The sequence below is a fragment of the Drosophila yakuba genome, chromosome X (assembly GCF_016746365.2).
Source record: "Drosophila yakuba strain Tai18E2 chromosome X, Prin_Dyak_Tai18E2_2.1, whole genome shotgun sequence".
Lineage (NCBI taxonomy): Eukaryota > Metazoa > Arthropoda > Insecta > Diptera > Drosophilidae > Drosophila > Drosophila yakuba.
In genome coordinates, this window is record NC_052526.2 from 3,808,359 (window position 1) to 3,833,829 (window position 25,471).

The following is a 25,471-nucleotide window of genomic DNA, read 5'->3' on the forward strand; positions in this document are numbered from 1 at the left end:
CAATATTGCGGATTTTATGAACGGGTGTGAGAATGCGGAGGTGTCTCAGAAATCCTGCAGGATCAGCTTAGCAGCAATTATCTTCATTACGCGACGAGCGCACAAAAGTATGCAAGGGCCAAACAAGCTGAAGCCAAAGCAAAGTCCTGACAATTAGGAGCTCCCTTTCTGGATACAAAATAAGGCGGAGAAAGTGTAAGGAGTGAAAAAATAAGAAAACACCTTTAACCTTTGCCTCGCATATAAATACGCTGTTGATGGATGTGTTTTGAGTGGCGCCCGAAACGATGGGGATGTGGATGAGTATGGGTATGGGGATCCGGGGCCAAAGGGCATGGGAACGGGAGTGGCTTCCTGTTTTTCGGGCTTCTTTTGACTCGAGTTGTCGCCACCGCTCCTCTGTTGTTGTTATCCGGGTGGGTGGAAAATCGCGGTGCGCAGGTGGGGGAAAGGTGTCTAAACGATTTATAAAAGCCAAGCCAAGGGAGTCAAGCTAAGGGAGTCAGGGAATGGAAGGGAATGAAGCGGCGTTGAATGGGACAAAAAGTGTTGCAAGCAATTTGCGCAATGGTAGCGAGCTGCTTTTGCTTTTGCCATTGCCTCTGACTTTGGCAAATCCCCGGCAGTAACCTTTCACCCCGGCAACACACGAAGGCTGGTGAGACACCACACCCATCGCCCCCCAACCCCCTTTTAACCTCACTTAACCCATGCGTGGGCCAAAAACTTGCTGCCATTTTGCACGTAACTGACATCAGCGCGCTTATAAATCAACTTGCAAATGTCTCTCTGTGTGTTGGCTTTTTATCCCACACTTTTTGCCAAAAAGGGCCACCATTTTTGAGTTCATGATTTTTGGCACACAGGCAGAGCAACTCATATGATTAGATTAATGCGTTGTCTAATGGCCTTGGCACATGGTGGTGCGTGGCTCTTCTTGTGGGTTAGGCAAATCGTAATATCATTTTTATAAACATCTTGTTAACCCAGGACCATACATTTTGCCGAGCGGAAGGGCAGCCCATAAATCCACGGCCGGAAAATATGATTTGCGGGTCAAGGGGATGGCATGGAGTGATTACCTGGGTTGCAAAATGGATGTGGAAAAGTAAATGGAAACAATAAACCATAGGGTTTACATACGAGTATAAAATCATAATCATTGCAAAATAATAAGCTTTTCGTTTCAATAAAAGTTAGTAATCTAGTTTATCCACAGCTGGCACTTGAAAATTGATTACGTGGCTGGATATTGACATCAAAGTTTTAATAATTTGCAGAACAGTGTTAACTTTTTAATTAAATTTTCATGTTTCTGTTTTGTGTAGATATTAACATTTTGAAACTAATATTAGTATATTTATTCCTTACGACTAGCAACCCATTTTGCTCTCTAGTTTGTACGCTTATTTGATTGCTTTCAAATAGGTTACTATATGGGACGCTTGAAGTTCGCAAAAGTTGGGGCTTTTCCTTGAAATTCGATCTCCTTTGCAAATTGAAATTATCTGTGGTGCTGGAGGGACTCTGAAGCTCGTGTAATCCCAATCCTCTTGGGATGGAATCCGAGTGCGAGTAACTCATCACGCCCTTGCGATAATCGGTTGGCGGTGTTGCACAATGATGAACAGCCAGCCGGCGGCTAAGCGCAGTGTCTGTCAAAATGTTGCCCAAATTGGTTGACTTTTGACATTTGACCTGGACACGTAACGCACCACGCCCACCGCCCACCGCCAGCGAGTGTCACTTTCTGTAGTTGTAGTTGGGCAAAACGTGTGATTTATGATGCTTTCTCTGGTGCTGTGTTGGTAAATTACTTTCCCTCACACACACACTCACGCACACGCAAAGTGTGCGAATATTTTTGCCATTTTTTTGCTTATACTTTTTTTTTTGTTTGGTGGAGCTTTTTGCTCCTTCCCCCCCGCGAAAGAATTTCAATCGCCGGCCAAACTTTAAGCGATTTTCGCATTTAAACAATATGGCAAGGAGTCGACCAAAAAAAGCCCTCTTTTCGCACTTTTCCTTCAAAAACCGCCACGTTGACCTTCAAGGCCGCCTTCTGCCACTTTTCCTTATAATATATACACATTTGCTCGTTTGGCGCTGTGCGTGGGTCATTTAAATGCTACATTATGTTGAATATTCAATTTAATGTGCCTTATAAATCATGTAGGTCCTTGTCCTGTCTTGGCCCCTGCTTTGTCACACTTTCCGGCGAACGGAGGATAAGAATGGGATTGAATGGGAATAGTTGTCACTGCCCGATGGAGTCACTTATTTTCCACAATTCCATATTTATGAAGCCCTGATTTACAACTGCTTATTGTTGGGTTCTGGTGCCGGAATTGATTAGTCTGCAACCCCCCGGAAAATGGACTTTCATCGTTTGGGTTGCCTAGATAAAGGTCCTGAGTGTCGACCATCGTTTGTCCGTGAAGGATTTATCATCGGAATAGCAAAGGCATTGACAGCTTGCAAATAGGTTTGGTCCACATTTCGGATAAGTGTTTTCCAATATTTACTTATGTACTTGTGTGTTACATACATTTTAAACTATGATTTCCTTACTTAGTTGTGTTTAACACAAAAACCAAACATAACTAGTTAGTGGTTATTACTTAAAAAAATACATAAAAGGTAATCAAAACAAGGAGACTCAACGAGTCCTTTTTGATCTCGTGGATTAAGTTGGCAGATGGGTATAAATTGAGGGGAAACACACTTGTATTGGCCTTTTTTTGCTGTGTGTTTCTGAGTTTATCAGCCGCTAAGAAAATAGTCCCCAATTCCAGGCAAACACAGGAAAAAGCCACGAAAACAAACAATTTGTGTTTACTAACCGTTCTCGGAGCACTTTGGCCCTCAGCTTATTTGGTTGATTGGGTTTTGCTGGTTTCGTTCGCTCGCTGATTATCTCAGTTTTATCTGATTTTTACTTTGCGGTTTTTCACACTTGTGTGGACAAATTTTTCATTTCATGCGCATTTGTTGCATTCACTTGTTATTGGATTTTCATCACCAACATTATCACTCTCTCTGGTTGTGTGTGTGTGCGTGGTCTGGTGCCGGCAAAACAAAACAAAAACAAAAAAAAAAACAAGTGAAAATAATGGAAAATCGCGCACAGAGATCAGCGAACTTTTCCAGTGTTTATTTATTTTTCTTTTATGCGGAACACGAAACACAAACAATTATCACAGGACGATCACAGGACACCATTAGGACCTGAGGTCTCTGGTTTCTTGCTACTGGTTTCTTGCTACTGGCTTCTGGTCTTTAACAACGCGTCCCGAATTGTCGTGGTCGTGGTCGTGGTCCTTCGTCCTTCGGCTGGCTGAGTGGTTGGCTCAGTTGGCTCAATTGGCTCAGCCAAATCGAATGGCTTCTGTGTGTCCTGGGGGTTAATTCACCAGCCGGCTGACAACAAACAGCAGCAGAGTTCAACGTGAGACTGAATGCCGCACGGAAAAGGCTCGTGTGATGCCCTCGTCGCCTCGGAAAATCCTCGTCGTCGTGGTGAGTTTTCCCCAACGGTTTTCCCCGCACTAAAGAGCGACCGGCGAACGACCTTGGCTCGCTCTTCGCCAGCTGTTGATTTCTCTCTTTCGGCCACCCAACATCGCTTGTGGCCAACGTAGCTGCCCTAATTGCCAAAAATACTGGTGGATTCACTATGTTGCTAGTGGGTCTGGCATACTGACAAACTGGATTGGGAAAATATATTAAAAACATATTAATAACTTGATTAAAAGTAAGAAAAGGCTGTACGTACGACTGCCCTAGATGGTTGAGATACTCGCTTTTACACAGTCATCACACGCTCATAATACCACCTAGATCCCAATGATTAATTGTCGTGCTAGCACATCTGAAATAATTACATTTTATTCTTTAATGAGGCAGTCTGAGGCCATCTGAGCAGAAAATGCCATCGAGTCGGAGGGTGTTTCCGTAACGATTTAATGGGAACCTAAGTGAATTTCGGGCATCCGGCAATTTAGATGTGTCGTAGATACTTTCGTATCCGAATTGCGTATCTGTTGCATCGGGGCCAAAGTTGAGACAAGAAATTATGCTAATTGGACAACACAACAAGTTTTGACAAGCTACAACTGACACTTTAACTTAACCCCCATGCTTCGAATAAACCCGATTCGCCGCCCATCATCAGCCCGCTTAACCCATGGCAGCCCAGTCGAAACCCATAGTCGAAACGAAAGGCATAGAGGTGAAGGGGAAGGTGGAGTTGGAGGTGGCGAAGTGGGTAAGTCATGTGTTATACATCACTTGATTAGGCATTAAATAAATGCTCTGACAAGTTTACACTCAATTACATGAGTTTGGCTCCCTCCGGCCTGCGAAATGGCAACTTTGGCAACTTCACAGCTCCAAATTACTGAGCTGAGCGAATTTAATTGCATGTGAGCGACATTTCGCAGGGAATCGTTCGTTTTTGGATCATTGAGGGTCAGCATTTCCCATATAAAACTACAAAAAACCGCTTTAAAAGGAGCTGAAAGGTGTGTAACTCTGTAAGGTGTAAAAGATGAATACCTTAGGAGTTAATTGAAATGCAATAAACCAGTAATTCTTGCCATTCCTGTACCCAATTAGTTGACAACTCACACAAAAAACGGGCGTTTAAGTTATGTGAGTGCTGGTATTCACTTGGAATCTTATTCCATTTTTCAATATTTTTCCTTTTCGGCCGGGCCATCTGTCGATTCACTTTGCCTATCATCCGGCTGCTTTTTTCTTTGGCCATCTGTACACACTGTACAGTGTGACTTCTCCCATTGCAATTCCTTAGCTTCGCTTCGCTTCGAGCTTCGAGCTTCTTGGCTTGCAGGCTTAATTGAGAAAGAGATTTGATTAATTTGCATGCCATAAACAATTTGCAATTTGTTTATGCTCTCAAAGTCGAGGCAGCCGTAATTAAGGCAAAACCCTGCCAAGCTAAGCAACTTTTCCAGCGATTTTCCATTTTCCTGGCTGGCTTGAATGAGAAGGGCAGGTGGTGGGTGGTGGGGGGAGTGTGAAAAGAAATGTCACCGAGGCAAGGTAAGCAGATTAAGGCCTTCTTTGACTTGGCAATGCAATTCGAGTCTTTTGCACCGGCATGCAAATGATGATGGCTCAGCTTGGCTCAGGATGCATCCGAGGAGAATGCCGGTTGAAAATCGTGGGGAAAATCGCAAGGAAAACGTGATAGGAGCGGACATAAAGGCAAGGAAAACCGGTGGAATGCTGAATGTGTTTGCAAATATTTACTCAATGTATTCATGTGCAAACAATTACGCGTTCATTTGTGCGACTTTCGAGTGGCGAACAACAATGACGATGTAGATGAAGATGACGCTGCAGACGGCTGATGGTGACAATGACAGCCAAAATGAGGGGCTCCTTGCTGCACCACCCACAATCCAAACAACCCACCGCCACTCAACCCAACCACTCATACAAACACCCACCGAACCACCTCTTTTGTTTCGTTTTGCCTACTCACATATGCATAATATCCTTGACCTGTTTGCCTTGCTTGCGCTTTTGTGCGTGCCCTCCGCTGTGAAGGATTCATTCACTCGGCTGGAGTGCTGCGGAAAATGCGGAAAATGGGCGAGGGAATGGGGAAAAGGGAATGGGAAAGCGGAAGGGCTGGCGGGAAACTCCTTTTGGCCATTTGATATGCAAAAATAATCTATGCTGCTAATGGCCTGCATAAAAATATTGGTCTAGCGCACACACATTCTCCATTCTCGTTGCGGAATAAAGGGAGAACACTAAAGAAGTGGCAGTGCCGAAAAAAATGAGGAAATCGCGTAAATCAGTTTTGCAAACTTCATCGCCTTGCCAATTGTGAAATCAGTTGCCACGGAATCTAAATATAAAGTTAACTTTGTAAATTTTATAAAAATAAATGCGGCATAATGAAATGTATAATTTGTGATATGGAAAACCATACTTGATATACCTTCGCAGGACAGTTTCTCTCTCTAAATTCGCCATGGGCCCAGTCTCGTATTTGGACAATTTCAAGGATCTGGTCGAATGGCTTTGCAAGGACTACGGTTACGAATCAAAAGCGGACTCATCTTTGCTCGTTTTGTGTGAATTTAACGCTCTGTTGTTGTGCGTTTGACCGAAACAATGACAGAATCCCCACTTATTTCCCCCCCACTTTTGCAGCATTTCCCAACTTTTCCCAGCCCATCATCCATAAGGTTCTCCATCTGTCTTACCCAAAGTCTGGTTTTCGTTTACTTGCATATCGAATTTCCCCGGGCTTTCTTCCATTTCCTTTAATCGTCTGTCCAAGTGTCAGTCCGTTTTGTTTGATTGATTTTTACACCCTTGGCCGACGGTTAGTTCGCTGGATTCCGTAGCGTAGGAAAATTTAATTTGGAAATGGAGAAAACTCCATGAGAACGATATATCTGTTGGCTTTTGCCTCATGGGAAAAATGGGTGAACTGGGCTATAAGTTGTTTCGGAATATTGTATAAATTGCAGTCCTCCATGCTCAATGTTACAACCGCTCAGAACTATTGCTAGCAGCTTCTTTCTTGATACCGAAAAAGTTGTTTAAAGTATGAGATTCGTAGAAAAAATAGGACAAACATATACTTTCAGAAAAATAACAATTATAGCCTTAAAATTTGGGGAATTCAAATTTCCAAAAAGTTCTATTTCAATCTCTTAACTGAAATTTAAATATGGGCCTGGGGAAGTTTGTTAAGCTTATTAGCTTATTGGATTTTCTAGGCAATACATTTGGACTCTACTCTTCCTGATTTTACTTACCCACTTGCTCGTTGTGATGTCATCGAAACGGCGAGGTGAAAGACAAACAACTTTATGCCAAGTTGTTAACAAAGTGAGCCGCCGACGACGACCTCAACGATCCGGAAAAGGAGGAGGCGGGGCCACGCCCCTGCCACAAGGCAAGTGCAAACATAAATACGAGTATACTCGTACAGCTGCAGAAATGTGCTGGCTGTCCTCAGTTTTTCCTCTCTATTTGCCAGAGCTCTCCCTACTCTTTCGCTTGACAAGACAATTGACTGGAAAATGTTGTTAATGAACTTTGTGCGACATTTTGATTAGCTGGCAGGTGGGTGGTGGGGGCCACCCAATTTGCACCTATACCCGTACTTTCCCCCCACCTCAGAGCCCTGCCTTCGGCTTCCTGTTTGTGTCGTGTTGCAAACAGAGGTCAACAAGTGCCACAGATGCCAAATGATGGATGTCAAAGTTGCTTTTGGTAACACTTGACATATATTTCCAGAGATCGAGAAATTGGGAAAGTCAGAGATAAGGAGAAACGGAGAAATGGTGAAGACAGAGACGGAGACAGAGACAGAGATTCCAATTCCGGGTTGACAATGCCATTTTGTCACACTGTGATAGAACAGCGAAAATAACAGTGACTGTGACAGCGAAGCGGGCGAAATAAAAATAAAAAAGTTTCTGCGGAAAAGTTGTAAACTTAATTTATAGTTTTTAAGCAGCACCCACATTGGGTGGGGTGGTTTTTCAGGGCGGTTTTCCGCAAGGTTAGAAAAATGTGGGGTGTCTATGTGTTGTGAGTGTGTGTGTGTGCATGGGTGAAAATTTCACATTTCATTCTCGCCTCGTCGCTAGGAATTTCCAAATGAAATATTTGACTTTTAGTCTAAAAAGTCAGCAGAAAAGTTGGCCAAACAGACTGCGACCAACCAAGAGCCAGCATTTAAATGTGCATTAAGTTCAAAGTTCAGGGGGGTTGGGCGCCCTGTATCGCCTTACCACCGCGCCATCGAGTCTAACCTTGTAGCACCCAGTAATGAGCCCACTCCGCCCAAGTGGACCTACCCATGTGATTCCTGTCCTGCAATTATGCCCGCCATCGATGACGTGACTCCTGCACTCATTTGGGTGCACCGAAAATTATTCCTAATACTTTTCTACGTGTAATTAAATTAACAAAAACTCTACAGAACTTTAGGACTGATTCAGTTTATAGCCTTGTTTTACTGATTACCTAAGGTTTATAAAAATAAAAGTTAACCATGTTCCAGAGAAGTCATTTTCAAAGGGAAAACTCACCGCATTCCTTACACTAATGCATTGCTGTTGTGGCTCGCGGGCACAACCTTGAAGCTCTCTCATTTGGCTGGAACAACCTTTTAGGACAGCTGCCCAAGTGGGCAAGTGATATATCCCGCGCCCGCTCTCCAAATGTCTGTCGTTTGTTTTGTCCCTTTGTTGGACCCTCGGGGGCAGGACGGCATCTTCATCTCGGCCAGAGTTGTCCAGGAATTGCCACATTTGACTCCAACGAAAAGGCATGAGCGAAGCCATGTAGTTTTCGACTTCAAATGGATAAGCTCTGAAATACCTTGTGAACCACATTTCCAATAGAAAAACTTGAAGGCTAGTTTGATAAAATAATATGTACACAAAAACTTTTGTTCTATCAGATAATTCTAAACGGATTTGCATTAGCTTCTTATCGTATTTATTTAGAGATTGTGCAGAGTTTGAAAAAGGTATCATATGGGACCATGGGTCCTGAACTCCCCGCAGCATGAGCAGCATTGCTCGTTGGTTGAACAGAAGCAGAATAGAAACAAAAACTTTTGGCAGGCAGCACGACTTGCCCTGATGGCTCCCACTCACTGGGCCAAAAGCACACGTTCCAGCCTTCTTGTTAACACGTTCTGGGTGGCAGGCGATGTGGCAAACGGATTCAGTTTGAGATTGACATGGGCCATATCCAAATATCGGTACTCCCACTTCCAGAGTTCCTTTGTGAGGCGTAATTATACACTTGTAGGACGCAATTGAATGGTTATATCCATTGAGTTTTCCAATTCAATAGGCTCCGGTGGTTGCCAGATATACGTGTAGTATTTTTACATGCTTGGAGGTGGGATAAATGACTTGAGTGTTTGTCCATTGGCCAGGCAATGTCTTCCATGGCGCACATTCAAGCTCAATTTAGCCTTTATGTGTCGTCATCGCTGTCCTTGTTGCCCCACCCAAGGGATGTTTCTCGATTTTGGGGCACGCACACGTATGGGGAGACGAACGAACGGACGGACGAACGGAATTACAAATGGACAGACATGCGGACGGACAGCCAGAGGTTTTAGTGAATGAATGGAATGAGAATTTCAAATCCTTGCGCCGACTTTACTGATTTTTTTTCTGCTTCCTACTACTTTCCTACTTTCTTTTTTATCTAACCCGGCTTCTCGATGAAAATACCAACATCCGAGCATACATAGGAGGCAGGCAGGGAAGTTAGGACTGTTATGCCCAGATACAAATGCATCGTAAACATGTCGTCGCGTTATATTGGGATCTCAAGTAGCCCACATCCCTGACAGTTGCCATTGTCTACTCTTTGTTCCCTTTTCTCATATTATTGGCAGTACTTTTTTTTTACATCTACCACCCTCCCTCCTCGTTCCTAAAAGCTGGGGAAAAGAATTCTAGACATTTCTATTTACCCATTGCTACTTACCTCGCATCACTGCTTCCATTGGTTGTCCGGCAACTATTGTTGCTCGATATTTAGCATTAACTGGTGTCCGATGTCGGCTTTTTAACGGTTTTCTCTTGAAATATGGACATGAATTTAACACATTCAACACTTGAGAGACGTGGGACTAAACTTCTAGTTCAGATAACCTCAGAACGACAGGGAAAATCACTTAAAACTCCCCATCGATCGGATCTGATTTGATCTGCCCGCTGCGGCCGTCCTGTCGACTGACTGCCAGGACATAAAAACATAAGGACAACAATTTATGGCACATTTGCAGCTTCGAGGAATACGGTGTATCTGTTCGGGCCATAAAAACAGTGATGCCCCAGGAAAGGCAGAAAAAAAGGGGCAATAAAGTTGGCAAAGCGGAATCAATAATGTGTGCCTGGCCATAAACCGATGCCAAATTTGTGTGTCAAGGTGCCAAAGTGTGCCACGCCCCAATCCAGATTGATTTCAACATATTAACCAACTTTGGAACGCTGAAGACCCAGATAAACTCGACGTTGTTAATTACTTTTTGCCAGGTTTGCAATAAATTCGCAAATATTGAAACAAACATACAATCCGGGTTGTCACTTGAGAATTTATTTGGTTTCTATAATGTTTGCAATCGCTTAAACGAATCATATTAATAGGGTTACATTTCTATGACATTTCGCCCTCGATTATGACCTCCAAGAAGACGGAGACCCGGTTGCCACCGCCATCGCACAGCTCGTCGAGCTGATCCTCGTTGAGGCTGATAAAGAACGGATCCAGCCCGTTGATGAACTGGCTAATGGGCATCCGGCTGGCAAAGTTGCGCACCCGTCGCCGATTCCGCCGGGCGACGCACTGCATCTGGCTATTCAGCACGCCTATATTTGCATAAACCGGACGACGCGTAAATGGTGAGACGAGCCACAGCAGATAGACAGTGCCCCATTCCGTGGCTAGGTCCCTGGTTTCCTGGAAGGCCTTTTCATCGTCCTGTTGCAACAGCGACTTCCATGTGGTCCTGCAGACCATCACCAACACGGGCAGGTGATAGCTCAATCCTTGGTGGCAGGGCGGCAGGTCCAACTGCGGTTCCATAAGGTCGATGCGGGAATCGGAGCTCCAGTTCAGCACGGCCAAGCACTGATCATGGTCCACGATCAGCTGGCGATAGGCGAGCATCAGCAGGGTGCGCTGACCTGTTGACACTTCGCGTAGCCGCAGTTGAAAGGGCAAAGTTCGCGCCCGCGAATCCAAATGTTCGCTGATCATGTGGCGCAATAAGTGGGTGTGCTGCACAACCGCCTGACAATCGGCCAGCGGACAAATGGCCGGCTTGTTTTCCGCGGACATCTCGTCAATCGAAGCCCTATGCTCCATTATTCACTTATTCGAACACTACAAATTATGGTATACAAGGTACAAATATTGAGGGCAAAAAAACAGGTCACTAGTTATCATAACTATTTTGTGAAGCTGGAACAAACCATCATAAACCAATGAGAAGCACGCTTGAATCTAACATCAAGGCATATTTTTCTAAATCTTAGATACAATTAAATTCAGACTGATTTGGAGTGTATCCCTGCTTTATCTGGGGAGCGTAAGCCCCGGTATTTGAATGTTGTGCCATCATTAGCATTTCATCTTATTTCACTCAGGTGCGCGACCGTGCGTGCAACATTTCCACAGACCAAATGGCAACAACGACAACGTCAGACACTCGCATTTGCCCCAGCTTCAGAGCTCTGTGGGGGTGGGTGGTTTGTGGGTGTTGTGTGGGTGGCTTTTCCAGCTGCATTTCCACAGTCTGTCAGTGCGTGTCCGGCGGCCAGGAACAACAACAAAAAATCCAAGTGAGACGGCTAGGCCAACGTGACGTGCCCATGACAATGAACAGGGAAAAAGGCTCCAAATGCTAAATGAACTAGCAAAATAATCCCTTATTTCGATACCGAGTTTAGTAAATAGAACACGTTGCTCTTACTAGTAAACAATGTTTAAGTATTCAGTTTCGATTCGCTGTGAACTTTGTGCTGAAGAGCAAGTTATTTTTCCCTGTGTGCCCATGGAAAAGGGTATGACTATGACGATAACTATAACTATGACTATGACGATGAGTGCGATGCTGGCCAGCTATGCTCTCTCCCTTTCTAACCCCCTGCCACCCGTTCTGCTCTACCAAGCTGTTGATGGCGTATTAATGACCGGAATGCGGAATGTAACAGAAAATTTCGACCCACTCTCGTATAGTTCTTATTTTCCTGCAGTTTTCAGTGCACTGCAGCAGGTTCAAAAGTGGGTTTGGGGGTCTCCGAGTGGATCCAGGGGCGGGAGAAATGGAGGAAAAGAAGGATGCACTGCAGCATCCATGGTCATGCTGCCGGAATGCATAATTGAAATACGAATCGAGCGAATGCCCCGACAAGCAGATAAGAAAACGACGACGTCGCTCTGGCCTCAGGTTCAAATGCAGGGATGTGGAAAGGGGGGTGGGGGTGGTTGTGGGGGGTCTTCCCACTTAGCTGATGTGCATGACCTTAAGACCTTTAAGCTTTAGCAAGAGTGATTATCAGGGGTCCAAGCTCGCAAAGAGTGCGCAGAAACAAGCTGACTCCATTAAAGTTTCTTGTCATTTGTGATTAAATTAGATATTTGTACGAATTGCTTCGAAATATAAGGACTATTAGTGTTGGTAAACTGCATAAAACACTCAAAATCAAATTCCAATTTTCTGCCCAAAAATATTAAGTTTTTTGTTTACAACAACGAAAATAATTGTCCAAATATAGAATGCCATACACCGTTGAATTCGTAAGAAAATTTCCTATAAAGTGGCATTCAAGCCTAGAAATGTTAAATTTTTAAGATTTTTCGCAAAAATAGATGATGTTACCCCTTAGCAAATATGCAAAAATGCCGAAATTTTTTTGTTGTGCAAATCTCTAAGAAAATGATAGAATTCGTTAAGGTTGGTAATAGGATGCACAGAACAGTCATTCTTTTGTTTCTGGGATCATTTTCAGTCAAGTTATGACTAAAATCGCCAATAAAATATTCATATTTTTGCCAAAAATTCGTATTCCAATTTTCTGCCCAAAAATATTAAGTTTTTTGGTTACAACAACGAAAATAATTGTCCAAATATAGAATGCCATACACTGTTGAATTCGTAAGAAAATTTCCTATAAAGTGGCAGTTCAGCCTAGATATGTAAAATTTTGACAATTTTTTTTTTTTTGCAAAAATAGATGATGTTACCTTACCAAAAATGCAAAAAATGGCGAATTTTTTTTTTTCAAAAATCGGTACAAAAGTGATAAAAATAGTAAGCATTAGTAATTAGTTGGTGAAAGTAGGACTTTGTTTTTGTTCTGGGATCATTTTCGGGCAAGTTATGACTAAAATCACCAATAAAATTTTCATCATTTTGTAAAATATATGTATGCATGTATGTAGGTTCCCCCATGTTCCTTCCCGGCAATTTCACAATCATCTCTTCTATCGATTGCTGATTAGTTCGCATCGAGAGCACGTCATTCACGTCTGCCATCCGTCCATCAGCCATTCAGTCAGTCAGTTATCTCATCGACTCGGCATATTACTCATACGCCGCGTGTGCTGCGAAGGGGAATAGCAAATGGCGAATGGAGAATGACGATCTCAACAGACGATATGAAGCCGCAACAGCTGCCATTTTGCATGTGTATGTGTGTGTACTGCGGTGGTTGTGTGAGTGTTTGCTCGCTGATGTACATATATGTTTATATAATTCCCACTTACCGACGCAGCTACACAAGTTTATTGTTGTTCCCGCAGCCTGTTCTCTTCCCTTTTCCATCGGCACCTTGTTGCCTGTTTCTTGGTAATGTTTGGCTTTTATGTGCTTTAGTCTGACAGTGAAAGAAATTCAGAGTAATTACAGAATCATACAAAATGCTTTGTTACCAGGCAAATGTTGTAGAGTTGAAGGGCACTTTGCTGAAGTATAATGAATTATAAATTATTCATTTTGAAATGATAGAATGAAAGTCCAATTCATATGATTATTGTTTGCAGTGCATTCTTGGGTGGTTCGATGCCATGGGCGGTGGTGGGGCTCCAAAAACGGGGCAAACCAAACCCAAAACGCTGGCAAAATGAAAATTATGCTCTCTTTGGCATTAAGTTTATGAATAACGAGCATATGTAAGTCGGACTCGCAGTCTCCAAGTCTCTTGCTCTGCATGTGTGTTGGTGCTGTGTACAAGTGTGGGTGTGTGGGTGTGAGGGTGTGTGCCCTTCAGTAAAGCTCACAGGAATTTATTTTGTGCCATAACTACACAAACACTGGCACTCGCACTCACATTCACACTCACACTCTGACACTCCCGCAGGTCGTTTGCTGTCTGCCGATCAAAAGGTGTTAAATTCTGTTGTTACTAAGCGCACAAAACACCACAAAGACATGCACTAGCAGCCGAAATGGGCGATGGGCGGTGGTCGGTGGGCGTGGTGCTGTTTGCATGTATAAAGGGGCATAATAATACCGCGAGTGTGTGGACCGCTGCGCACCCTAGGAGATTTTTTGTGTGTGATCTCTTCAGCTGTTGTCAACTACAATCAGTTATGTACGTTTTCCGAAGCGAACAAGCAGTTTTTCCATTAGGTTCATAAATTGTACAAAAAGGTTTGAAAATGTCAAAATCATTTATCTTACTACTCTACCTTGTCTTTGTTCATCGTTTTAACTGCTCTTTCCACAAAATACCCTGGAGCGAAGAGAGGTTTACTTGTATTTTGCCAACAACACTTGTTGATACATTTTTTGCTGTATGTTCAGGCTTTTTTCGGGTTTGGAAAATGCAGGTCGCTGTTTGATAACATTTTTCGGAATTAACTATTGTACGGAAATTCGCCCCCGAACCGAGCACCTTTCAGTTTTCCTCAACCTTTTGCCTCTTCTCAGTACACCCATTTATACTTTGCTTTTGGATTTTGTCCTTTGGATTTTCCTTTAATTTTGAAGCTGCAGCTGTCGTCTTGCAATTGTTTGACTCAATATTTCAGCTGCTTTGCAGCTTTATTTAAAATAAATAAAGTCAGCTTTGGTGTGAGTATTTCGGTGGGTGTGTGTGTGTGTATGTGTGTGTGGGTGTAGGGCGCCTCAAGTTACAAATAAAACGCAACCAAAATGAGCTTAAGAGCTTAAGGAACGCTAAACAAACAGCGCAGCACACAAAGCCGCGATGCCACACACACACACACAAGCACACCCACACATACACATGCACTTACACTTCGGTGGCTTACAGATGAGTTACTTAAAAGGGGGGGGGGGGAAGCAGATCCTTAGTCTTTAGTCCTTGCTTACCAGCACACAAAGAAATCTTATAGATAAAACCCTTAGTTTGCCTTGTAAATCAATATAGTTGACAGTTTTATGGGCATAATTAAAAGAATATTATTAAAAAATGTATGCACTAATATAAATAGGAGAAGGGGAATGTGCGATTTGTTTGCAGTGTGGATTCGTAGTGCTTTGGCTAGCTTGAAGCGAATCGCTTTTGCCTTTTATGACTAAGTCAAATATGAAAGTAAGTTGCCAACAGCTCGCTGACTGACTGCCACACCCCCAACCCCACGAACCGGAGGCCGACGCCCCCATCTGAAGAGCCAGGCAGCTTTACAAGACTCCCAGCCTCACAGCCTCTCAGCTTCCCTGAGGGCAGAGAACAGGACAATTTGATTTATTGCCACTTAAAAGGCAACATTCAGCTTTCCTTCTCCATTTTATTTTTTCCTTGCTTCAGATGGGGCAGGGAAAATAAATAACACGTTTACACATCCAAATGAAGCAGCCACAAAGGGGCGGGGATGGGACACCGGGAAATAGGGGGCATGGAGGGTTCCAAAGTTGTTGAGAGTCAGAATGGCGACGAGATTGTTAATAAGAGTGCATATATTATGCCAACACCGACACGTCACATGTGCGCCGAAAGTGGGGGATATCAAGGGTATCCCCCTTCCCCGTTCGAGGGCCGTCCGTTCTTAACCCCCTACTGCCCCTGCTGCCAGTCAGAAACTTGCTATGCGCATAATTAATCTCTCGCCCTTCTGAAGCTGACGTCGCCCTTCATTTTTTGGCCCCACTCAAATGAGGCGTGAATCGAGCAGCAATTGGGGCGGGAAATAAGTAGAGGCAAGTGCAATCGAGACTATCAGAAAGTCATCGATTAGAATAGTGCACTATTTACCATTTACCATTTGCCATTTACCAATCGATTAGCTAGGCTTTGAGCTCGAGTACTTAGGAAAACAGAAAACTTCAATCTGATGGGATGCCGAACCTGAAATGTAATGTAGTAAATATATTGGACAAAATTCGATTACGCTTGAATGTAAAGTACACCATTTTCGAATTGATTAAAAAGATTTAATGCCCTTATCTATCTTACCATTTATTTGTTATTATGAACTTATTTTCCCATCGATTTTCGTGGAATAGGCATGAACAAAGCTAATATAAATCATAGAGCAGGAAAACCTAACCACTGCCTGTCATAATAAATTGTATTTAATAAATATATATTTGAGCTGGCACATATATATTACGTAGCCTACTTCAGTGCCAGTGCCTTAAATCATTGTCACATCTAGATAGAGGAACCGTTTGTAAAGCTCTTTTCACTTTTGATTATTTATTCATCGCATACGGATTAAGTCCCGTACTGCTATTTGAATTTATTCAATGCAAACATCGCCGATTTTTAACAAACACAGAGCACGCGTGAATAGTACGAGTAAGTGTAAACTTGTGCATACATATATTTATAATTTGCCATAAATTATTTTTATATGTTTCAGTTTTTAAAACTAGAACACAGCAGACGCAGCAAGGCTCGCGAAAACATGGCACATAATTTTCGTACGCTTTAAAAACGCATTAAACTGCAATGGCAGCAAAAGTAGCGAAGAACATAAACATAAACATGGACATAAACACGGACAGGACATGGACACAAATACATACGTACACTCGCGCAGAAATACTCGTACACATTGCATACATGGACAGAAGAACGTGAACCGGAAACGGAAATGGCTACCCCGCCCCCGCCGAACCGCTCATCAGGCATGCTTGATTTCATTTGGAGCACAAACACAGGGATACATATACATGCTGTTAACGCGGCCGAAATTGCCCAAAATTTATGACCGCTGACCAATTTTTAAATAGCCAAACGCGCACCTGGGTCACACCTGCGCATAATGCGGTTAGCAGCGAGCAATTGTTTAGGGTAACCAAGGGGTATCAGTTGCCGTAGGAGTGGCTTGGTTTACAACCTAGTTTAAATCGATTGAAAAGCAGATATAGATTAAAAATGTTATTCATACCACTCATTTTAATGGCCACACTTGGCCTAAAAGGGAGTTAGACAGCATAGCTTAATTGAATCCACGGTACTTGGCAGTCGCAACGTCGTGCTGGAAAACCTTCCGTTGAAATACTTTGAAAATTTTTAATTAAAAAACATAAACTTCATTTGGTGTGTGCGGGAGATTTGTTGCCGTGCGTGTTGATTTACTTCTGCCACGCCCCCATAAATAACCCCCATCTTTTGTTTTAAGTTTCATTGTGGAAACTCGCAATGGAAATTTAATTGAATTAGCCATTTAGCGTTTTTGGCTAATTTGCATGTTTTGTCGAAATAAAACATTTGATGATGCAGCATGTGCGCTGCGGAATGCAAATAAACGTGCACTTTTTGCACAGCCTAGTTTAGTTGCATTCAGTTCAGTTCGTTTTCGTTTAGTTTAGTTTAGTGGAGTTTGGAGTTTAGTTTGGGTTTAATAGCAATGTCCCAATTAAACGAGTGCGGTAAATTCGCCGACAATAAATGGGAGGATACGCGTATTACCTTTTTTCCCATGCCATCGATAAGCAGTACAAAAGCATTTTGCCATTTTCCGATGCGAGTATTTTTTTCGCATAATTATCAACGCTGCCGCAGGGGCAACTCATTAAAATGCAGACAAATCAAATTTTCATTTCCAGCTACCCATCCGTTTTTCCCTATTTTCCTCCGCCGGCCATGTGGCACTGGCAGTGGGGCAAAAAACACAAAAAAAAGGCAAACCGGAAAGTTACATTTAACGAAATTATAATTTGTGAATGGAGTGTCGGTTTTAATTACACATTTCCTATAGCATCGGGGCACAGCGCAAATTGATTCCCTTTGATTGGCCAAATCCCCAGGGAATCGCTGCGTTTTAAATATAACTTTCTCTCAGTGAAAAAAAAGTAATAGTGGTAAAAGCAGTGATGAATTAAATTTGTTGCCGAAACTGCATGGAATTGGATTGCCCAAAACAAGTTCCCTTTACCAGAAATTGCAAAGGACTTGTAAAAAAGAGCATTTTAGTTTGGCGCCAAAAAAAATGGACTTGTAAAAAAGAGCATTTTAGTTTGGCGCCAAAACTCGTCGAATTTAATGGCAAAATGAAACCTGCATTATTTTTGCTCAATCAAAGAGTGTGGATTACATTTACCAGCTGCTCGGGCAATGAAGGAAAGAAAAAAATAAAAGGTTGGTTATATACGAGATTCTTATGTTGTTTATGAGGTGGAACTGCAAATTCAAACTCAAGCAATATTCCCATGGTGTTTTTCCCCATTTTTTTTTTACCCTTTTGATGTACTTTTCTTGCTGTTTATTTTAACGCAAATTCGCTGAAAGGGATTCTCCCCGATGGGAAAAGTGTACTTTATTTAAAGTGATTTATTTAAACGAAAAGCTTTTCCCATTCAAGCGATCTTAGAATCCAGGTGCCCCCATGTGTCCATAATTGTAAACTGTGTAAACTGCTGTAAACTGCTAACATGTCAGATATGACATATGAACTGAAACCGATGCCAATGCCGGGGATCGTGTGAGGGAAAAAATCATATTGCGTTCCTTTGCATGGCCATTTTGTGAGTTACGGCCATTTCCTAAGCCTGAAGGCAATTAATCTGGGCAACAGCTGGTTGGGCTGTAATTACTTTTGTAATCCCACCTCCGAGCACCTGGAGCCGTCAACACTTTGTTTTTGCTTCAGTGAGCTGAAAAATTATGCATAGGACCCATTCCCATTTCTATTCCCGTTTCCATTTCTTTGCATTCCTAGCCCCATTTCACTGGGGGGCCTAATGACGAGCCGTTGATTTGTTATGTTCATTATTCGGCAATGAACAGGCCCCATTCCTGGGGTGGCATGGCAAGACCTTTGGGGGCTTTCGCCGAACAGTAAGCTGATGAACTCCGGAAAACTAATTAAAACACGTGGAAAGCACACAAGCGGTGTCCGAGAATTGCACATGAATAAATGAGAAGCCCGGCTGCAAACCATAAAACCATCGCCCCCCGGCGACAATGACCTCAAAACTTAAACTATTTTCAAATGGCCTGGACTGGTAGAACCCCCTGGGTTGGCTTACCCACGTAGTACGCATTTAATTCATTTCTTGACCTCAAACAGTATGAGTTGGTAACATAATCTGTGTTTGTAGGGTGGCAGTATAAATGCAAGAAGTTCTAACGAAACTATTATTATTATTCTAAGGAAATAGAAATACCCTTTAGTTAGGCACTCTGGTTTGCTGATGAACTCCTTTTTCAAAGGGCCGCCTAATTGCCCACTGGTACTTCCCGTTTGCATTGAGGGTCCGCCAGGATTGGCAGTAATTAATGTACCTCCTTCTTTGACTCCTGTTCGCCTCAACCTCCTCCTCCTCCTTCGAAGCCCTGGCAATCGCAAGTTGTGCAACTTTCAATGGAGTTTCAATTTACTTGCCACCTGTCAGATTGATGGAGTCGGCTGCGGATGACAGTGAACCGATGCGACTCCAAATCGAGGTGCGGGGTGCCTGGCTGCATAGATGGAGGGTTGTGGGTGGCAGTCCTGACACATGACGAGCGCTTTGTTCGCTGGCCGGAAATGCAAAGTGCAAGGCGGAAGTCGCTCATATCACGCCGCATTGAAGCAAAAATCGAGCGGGGAAAAATGAAAACAAAACTCAACTTCCGCTGCGATCATCCTCCGCAAACTGTGTGCGTTCCCACCGTCCATTTATGTGTCAATTAAAACTAAGGTCGCGGTACCTCGTACAAAACTCTCAACTCCAGAGAGGCAAACAAATAAAATTACAAAATATTGCACATAAAAGGGAGCCCCCCAAAATGCGGGGCAAAAACTGCAGCCAACCGCCAATTCGGTGGAGGTTCACTCACTAACCAACCGAAACTCGACTAATTCCAGAAATGTAACCAACTCGCCCAGGTCTCAACATATGTGCAACTGTTTGCTACTTGGTCCTTGAAGCTTTTGACAGTTCCATTGCGAAATGCATTTCATTATAATAACAATCTTATATCAAATATTTGTCAACTAAATTAATTCAACCTTCGCGATGCAAGTACGTATGCAATTTCTGTCTATGGTTCTCTTTTCAAGTATTTTTTTTAGCTACGCCTATGCTCTTAGCTGATACGTACATTTTCTTAGCTTTTCCATTATCCTCCAGTGTTCTAGTGTTCGGCCTGCCCTTTTAGTTCCATTTGGCGCTTTCCACGTTCCACTTTTCGTTCAGCACGCATTTTTCGAACGCTTTTGAAAACCTTTCGGTCTAAGAGCATTACGCTGCCGCACTTCGCTTGGCGCTTTCAATAGCCTTGATTTCTATCAGTAAGTTGGCCCCGCTGACCACTGCCCACCCCTAACCACCCACCACCCACTTTTAAGAATACAAATACGACCAGCACCCACCATCACCACCCCAGTGTGACCGCAGCGACCAGTGTAACCGCGGCACGCGGTGCATTAAAACGGAAGCGGAAACTAAAAGCAGTTATATTTCTGTGCACTTACATGTGAGCTCCTGTCTCTTTTTGTTGCACTCTATTTTCGGGTTTTTCTTCGCCGATTGGTGGACGGGAAATGTGGGTGTGGTGTGGTGGCGTAGCGTGGCGTTTAGTTTGGACCTTTTTCCAGGGACAGTTTTGTTTGGCTTGCCTTGTCTCTCGATGTCTTGATGTAAGTGTAAGTGTATAGGTGTGTGGTTGTTGTTTTGGATTTCCGTGTTGTATGTGTTGTTTCCCTTCTTTTTTGCCTCGTCGAATTTTGTTTGTTTGGCAATTTGTGCAACTAAAAAGCATTCACTTTTGAACTTTATCAGTGGCAGAGGTGGCGATTCCCGATACAACGAGCGAGTTCATAACCCACCACGTGTGTTTGTCTTATCTTTTTTAGCCCGTTTTTTTCAACGCTCTTCTTTCGACCTTTTAGTTTTAATTCAGTTTTTTTGGCTTCCACTTTGGTTTCTATTTATACCCGTTACTCGTTGAGTAAAAGGGTATACTAGATTCGTTGAAAAGTATGTAACAGGCAGAAGGAAGCGTTTCCGACCATATAAAGTATATATATTCTTGATTAGGACCAAAAGCCGAGTCGATATGACCATGTCCGTCTGTCTGTCCGTCCGTATGAACGCTGTGATCTCAGGAACTACAAAAGCTAGAAAGTTGAGATTAAGCATACAGACTCCAGAGACATAGACGCAGCGCAAGTTTGTCGATTCATGTTGCCACGCCCACTCTAACGTCCACAAACCGCCAAAAACGGTGTTTAAGACTCTCCTTCTCCCTTCCGCTAGCTGAGTAACGGGTATCAGATAGTCGGGGAACTCGACTCTCTCTCTTGTTTTTTTGTTGTATTCTGTCACTTGTAAATTACTTTTTTACACGGTTTTTGCTACCTGCAAAATTGTAATTAAACTTTGATGGACATTCGATGGAGAGTCAATCTGTTTTACCCACCGCTCCTTGGGAAAGTTTGTTATCATGTGCGGATGTGTGTACATCTCTGCACATTTATTGATTGTATTAGTTTCTATGTTTATATACAAATATGTTAATAAATAAGGGACACACTCTTATTTAATGTCCTAATATTATGGGCTTTTTCTTTGTTCACTCTTTTCACCCCAATGTCCCTTGCTTTCCCTTTTTTTCGCTTAATTGATTTGCACGCCGACCGTTTTGGTTTTTAGGCCACCATATTGAACACTGACAGCGCCATCTAGCGAGCAATTAATGTGATTTACGATCGCACTTCATTATATAATAAAACTTTGGCTCGTCGCTGCGTGTTTCGAAATTTAAAGAATTTTTCGGCCACCTCTCACCTACACACACCCACACACACAGAAACATTTTCCGTCACTCACACACATGCAGGCTGCGTTTCTGCTGTGTAAACATGCGATTAATAATGAAGGAAATAAAAATAAAGTATGCACAAAATGAATTTTAACAAGTAGTAGCGATATGCTGGGTGCATCGAAATTGTAAATACCCTGGGTTCAAATTTAAAGGAACACTGTACTGTGCTTTCCTCTGACTTTAAATTTAAATTTATTTCAATTTTCTTGCTAGTGCGAGATTTGCTATTCAATAGTAATATTCACCACAAAACGTATGTTTTTCAAACTAAGAAAAACCGTAAATACTTTCTGAAAAGCGCAAACTTATGGTTCGAAATATAATACCCTCTGTCGAAGCATAAAAAAACAGCGACAAAGCGAGCAGCAACAAAAATTAAAAAAAAAAACACACCAACAAAGCACAAAAAAAAAAGGAGTCCAAAGCCAGGAGGCTATGAAAAATCCTTTCGTGACACTACCAAGGGGCGGGGGGAATTAAATATGCGTCTCATGTAGTCGCCTTTCCCGTATTTTTCTTCCTTTTTTTCTTTTTTTTTTCCTCTTTCGTTGCCCCCGTATTTATTTATTTTATGTGCGCGGCTGTGCGTGCATTGCTGCTCGAAAGGGGGGTGAGGGTGCGAGGGGCGCTTTCGGGCTGAGATATTTGCAGAAATTAAAAAAAGGGTGAAAAAATGAATTAAATGCGTATTGCATACATTTCTGGGTCATTTAGGGATATCCCCAGAGGAAACATTGGCTCCATTCCAGGGGCCACCAGGAAAAGGGATTCGATTCGGGCATCGGGTGACCTTAGGACACCATTTTCTGTACGCCATATTCCCAGCATTTCGGAGCCCATCAATCAGAGATTTTTGGCAAAATACAAAATGTTCAAGGAACCTCTTCAACGTACTAAGTAGAAGTAATGTATAATAGATGATATACGATTTTATTTTAATTTAATATTTCGAAATGTGAAAAGTGTGTGGTCACAAAAGAGGTTAGCAATTAAAAAGCCAAGTTTTTCCAGCTTTATTAAGTGATTATATTAAGTGATTGAACTGAGCATTGTTGTTTTCAAGTTCCTTGTGCTTCGATTGGAGCTCTAACAATACTTTTTACAAGTCCCCGGGCAAAATAATTTTGTAACTCGGCGAAGCTTTTAATTTGCATTGTTCCTGTTTCCCAGGTAAATGGTAAATAAACAATCGTGTGCTCTGGAGATCCCTCGACCCTGGCCAATTGAAACTCCAAGAGAGCTCATTTCACCTTAACCGCAACTATTTAAGGTAATACGATAACAATGCATATTTGTACAAAAAACATAAACTCGCAAATATATACACATATAATAAATATGTGTATATATTTATATATATTTTGGGTGTGCGCCAAGAGCAAAACAAGTTAAAGAAGAACATCAACAACAAATTGCAGAATGAAAATAAAAATACAAATAAAATAAAATGAAATGAAATGCCAAGGAAAATAAAAATAACAAAACGGGAAAAAATCGAAAAGAGAAAAAACTTGTCGTGGGTTAATGAAGGTGGGTGGTTGGTTGGCTCGTTGGTTGGTTGGGTCGTGAAAAAAGGGGGCAGGTGCACGCGTATGTGGGCGGAGGTCGTTCACTCAGGTGTGAAATTTTATTGAGTCGAAATACGAAATATATGCAAATTGCGAAATAATTTAATGACGCGTTTAATTGGGTTTTTAGCGAGCGAAGGCAAGAACCTCACGAACTTTTTAGCAGGAGTTGCCTCAAGAAGGATTGTTTTGGGCTTGGGCTTCGGTTTGGGCCTGGTCCTGATCCTGGAACTGGGCTGATTGGAAAAGTTTTTTCTTTGGCTTTTCTGTGTGGCGAATCAATTGAAATTGAGCGCTAATAAGAATTTGATGGGCTGCGGGTGAGTGGGCGTAACTGTGATTTTCTTCCAATCCAGTCAAAAGTTTTATTATTATCGTGGCTACGTGAAAATCACGCGGAGTGAAGCAGGCAATAAGAGTCCTTCAAATCAAATATGAGATGCATATGAAAGTACGCATAATTGGCCAGAGTTCGTTTCGCATTTCATTTGCATGTGATATGTGCCTTTTAATTAACACTGAGTGCGCAGCGAAGGCTTTTTCATTGCCTCAAAGTACAGTTGCTGCCAAAAATCGCTGTCATATTCATAAGCTAAACGCGCAAAACCGCACAGCGTGCTTACTTTTGCCGCTTTCAAGAGCTGTTCAAGGCGTTTGCGTTTGGCCAAGGGGGCGAGGCAGATGTAACACACAGTTGTGTAGCAGGTGACACACTCATCGACGCTACCAACGCCACACCATCTCCTGCCACCGGAAACCAGTTCGCCGCATGTAACTTCGCTCGCCATTGAACCAAAGTTACATTTACCTTCGGAACTTTTTATTTGTCACCGCCAAGGTACAGTGATCAGTGCGAAACGATTATTGCTGTGCAAACCAATCGTTTTCAATAATTCTATAATAGATTTGCAGGAAGGATTTTAGAAATACTCGTGTCTAAACAAATAGGCAAGCATCCAGGATTTGTGGCAAAGAGTTCGCCAACTAAACTATCACAGAGTAGCAATGAATAATTTGTGGAAAATTTGCAGTTTATGGCACCAGCAGCCACTGTAAAATAGGAAAACAGATCGAGGAGCCGGTGGCTGGTGGTAGGTGCCGTGTGGCAGGTGGCTTAGACACTTGTTTGCCCCAGCTGAGCCACATCAATCGCCGGGAAAGAAGTTGTACTCATGGTGTAGATGTGGAGCTGAGAGTGGAACTCGAAGTCGCCTTTTTATGACACGCGGCCATGGCCATTATAAATTATTATTCATGAGCGGATGCGGATATTGAAAAGTTTCACTTTGCTCCGCGCTCGCTCTCTCTCCTTTTCTTTCGCTCGCGTCTGTCTCCATTTCAATTTTTCCATCGTCGTCATCGGGTCCATGTTGTTGTTGTTGTTGTTGTTATTGTTGCTGCGGCCATACCCTAGGGAAAATATTTGGAAACTTGAATCAGGTACTACCGACTACCAACTACCGACTGAAACCTTGTTGATTGATGTACTTTAAATTCGTTGGTGTTTTTATCTGCAGCTTAGGAAGGGAAATAATCATCTGCCTGGAAAAGTTATATTTTTACTGCAAAAAACATTGTTTTAATATTTCAAAAATATTTCGGAATCATATATGCAAATATATATAATAATTTGAATACGCTAGTAACACAAGAGTAACTAGGGTATTAGAAACTTTCCCCGGTCGTCTCATCATTCGCCTTTCATCATTTGTTTTTGCTGTTGTTGTTTTCTGGTTTTCTACTCGTATATTTGAGCTTTCCCCGCTGTTTTCCTTACTCTTTCTGCTTTCAGCTTTCTTTGCTTTTATTTTTTGTTTGGCTCTGCGCGTGTTGTTTGGAAATTAGATTTGTGCACGTTTCTTGTTTTGTATTTCCGTTTATCGGCATTTTTCCAGCTTCATCTTGGCCGAGGCTCTTCCCTTTTTCATTTTTTTTTTTGTGTTTTTTTTTGTTTTTGGCCAGTGTTTGTGTGGGTTATTTTCGTTAGCCGTCTTTTTTAGTCGTTGGCCATGTCCCTCGGTCCGACACAAAGATTTGTTGTTCCCGAGTCTTTGATTCCCCTCGCTCTTTCCGTGAAAGTGGAGCTGGCAAAGAAGGTTCTGGGGCAGTTATGATCCAATATTGGTGGCTATAATTGAATTAGATGAG

General features: G+C 42.5%; 3 protein-coding genes across 4 annotated transcripts in view; 1 reads left to right on the forward strand and 2 right to left on the reverse strand.

Moving 5' to 3' along the window:
- Positions 1–3,459, reverse strand: part of LOC6524192 — a 65,577-nt gene extending 62,118 nt beyond the window's left edge. The window contains exon 1 of the mRNA XM_039376933.2: positions 2,844–3,459. The gene's annotated coding sequence lies outside the window, so the exon portion shown is untranslated. The remainder of the gene's footprint in view (positions 1–2,843) is intronic.
- The window catches only part of LOC6524196, a 50,454-nt gene that overhangs the window by 8,808 nt on the left and 16,175 nt on the right, over positions 1–25,471 (forward strand). The gene's annotated exons all lie outside the window — the stretch shown is intronic.
- On the reverse strand, positions 10,101–10,972 carry LOC6524194. The gene has a single exon (XM_002100021.3). It carries the CDS (start codon positions 10,891–10,893, stop codon positions 10,183–10,185), a length of 711 nt encoding a protein of 236 aa, XP_002100057.1. The 5' UTR covers positions 10,894–10,972; the 3' UTR covers positions 10,101–10,182.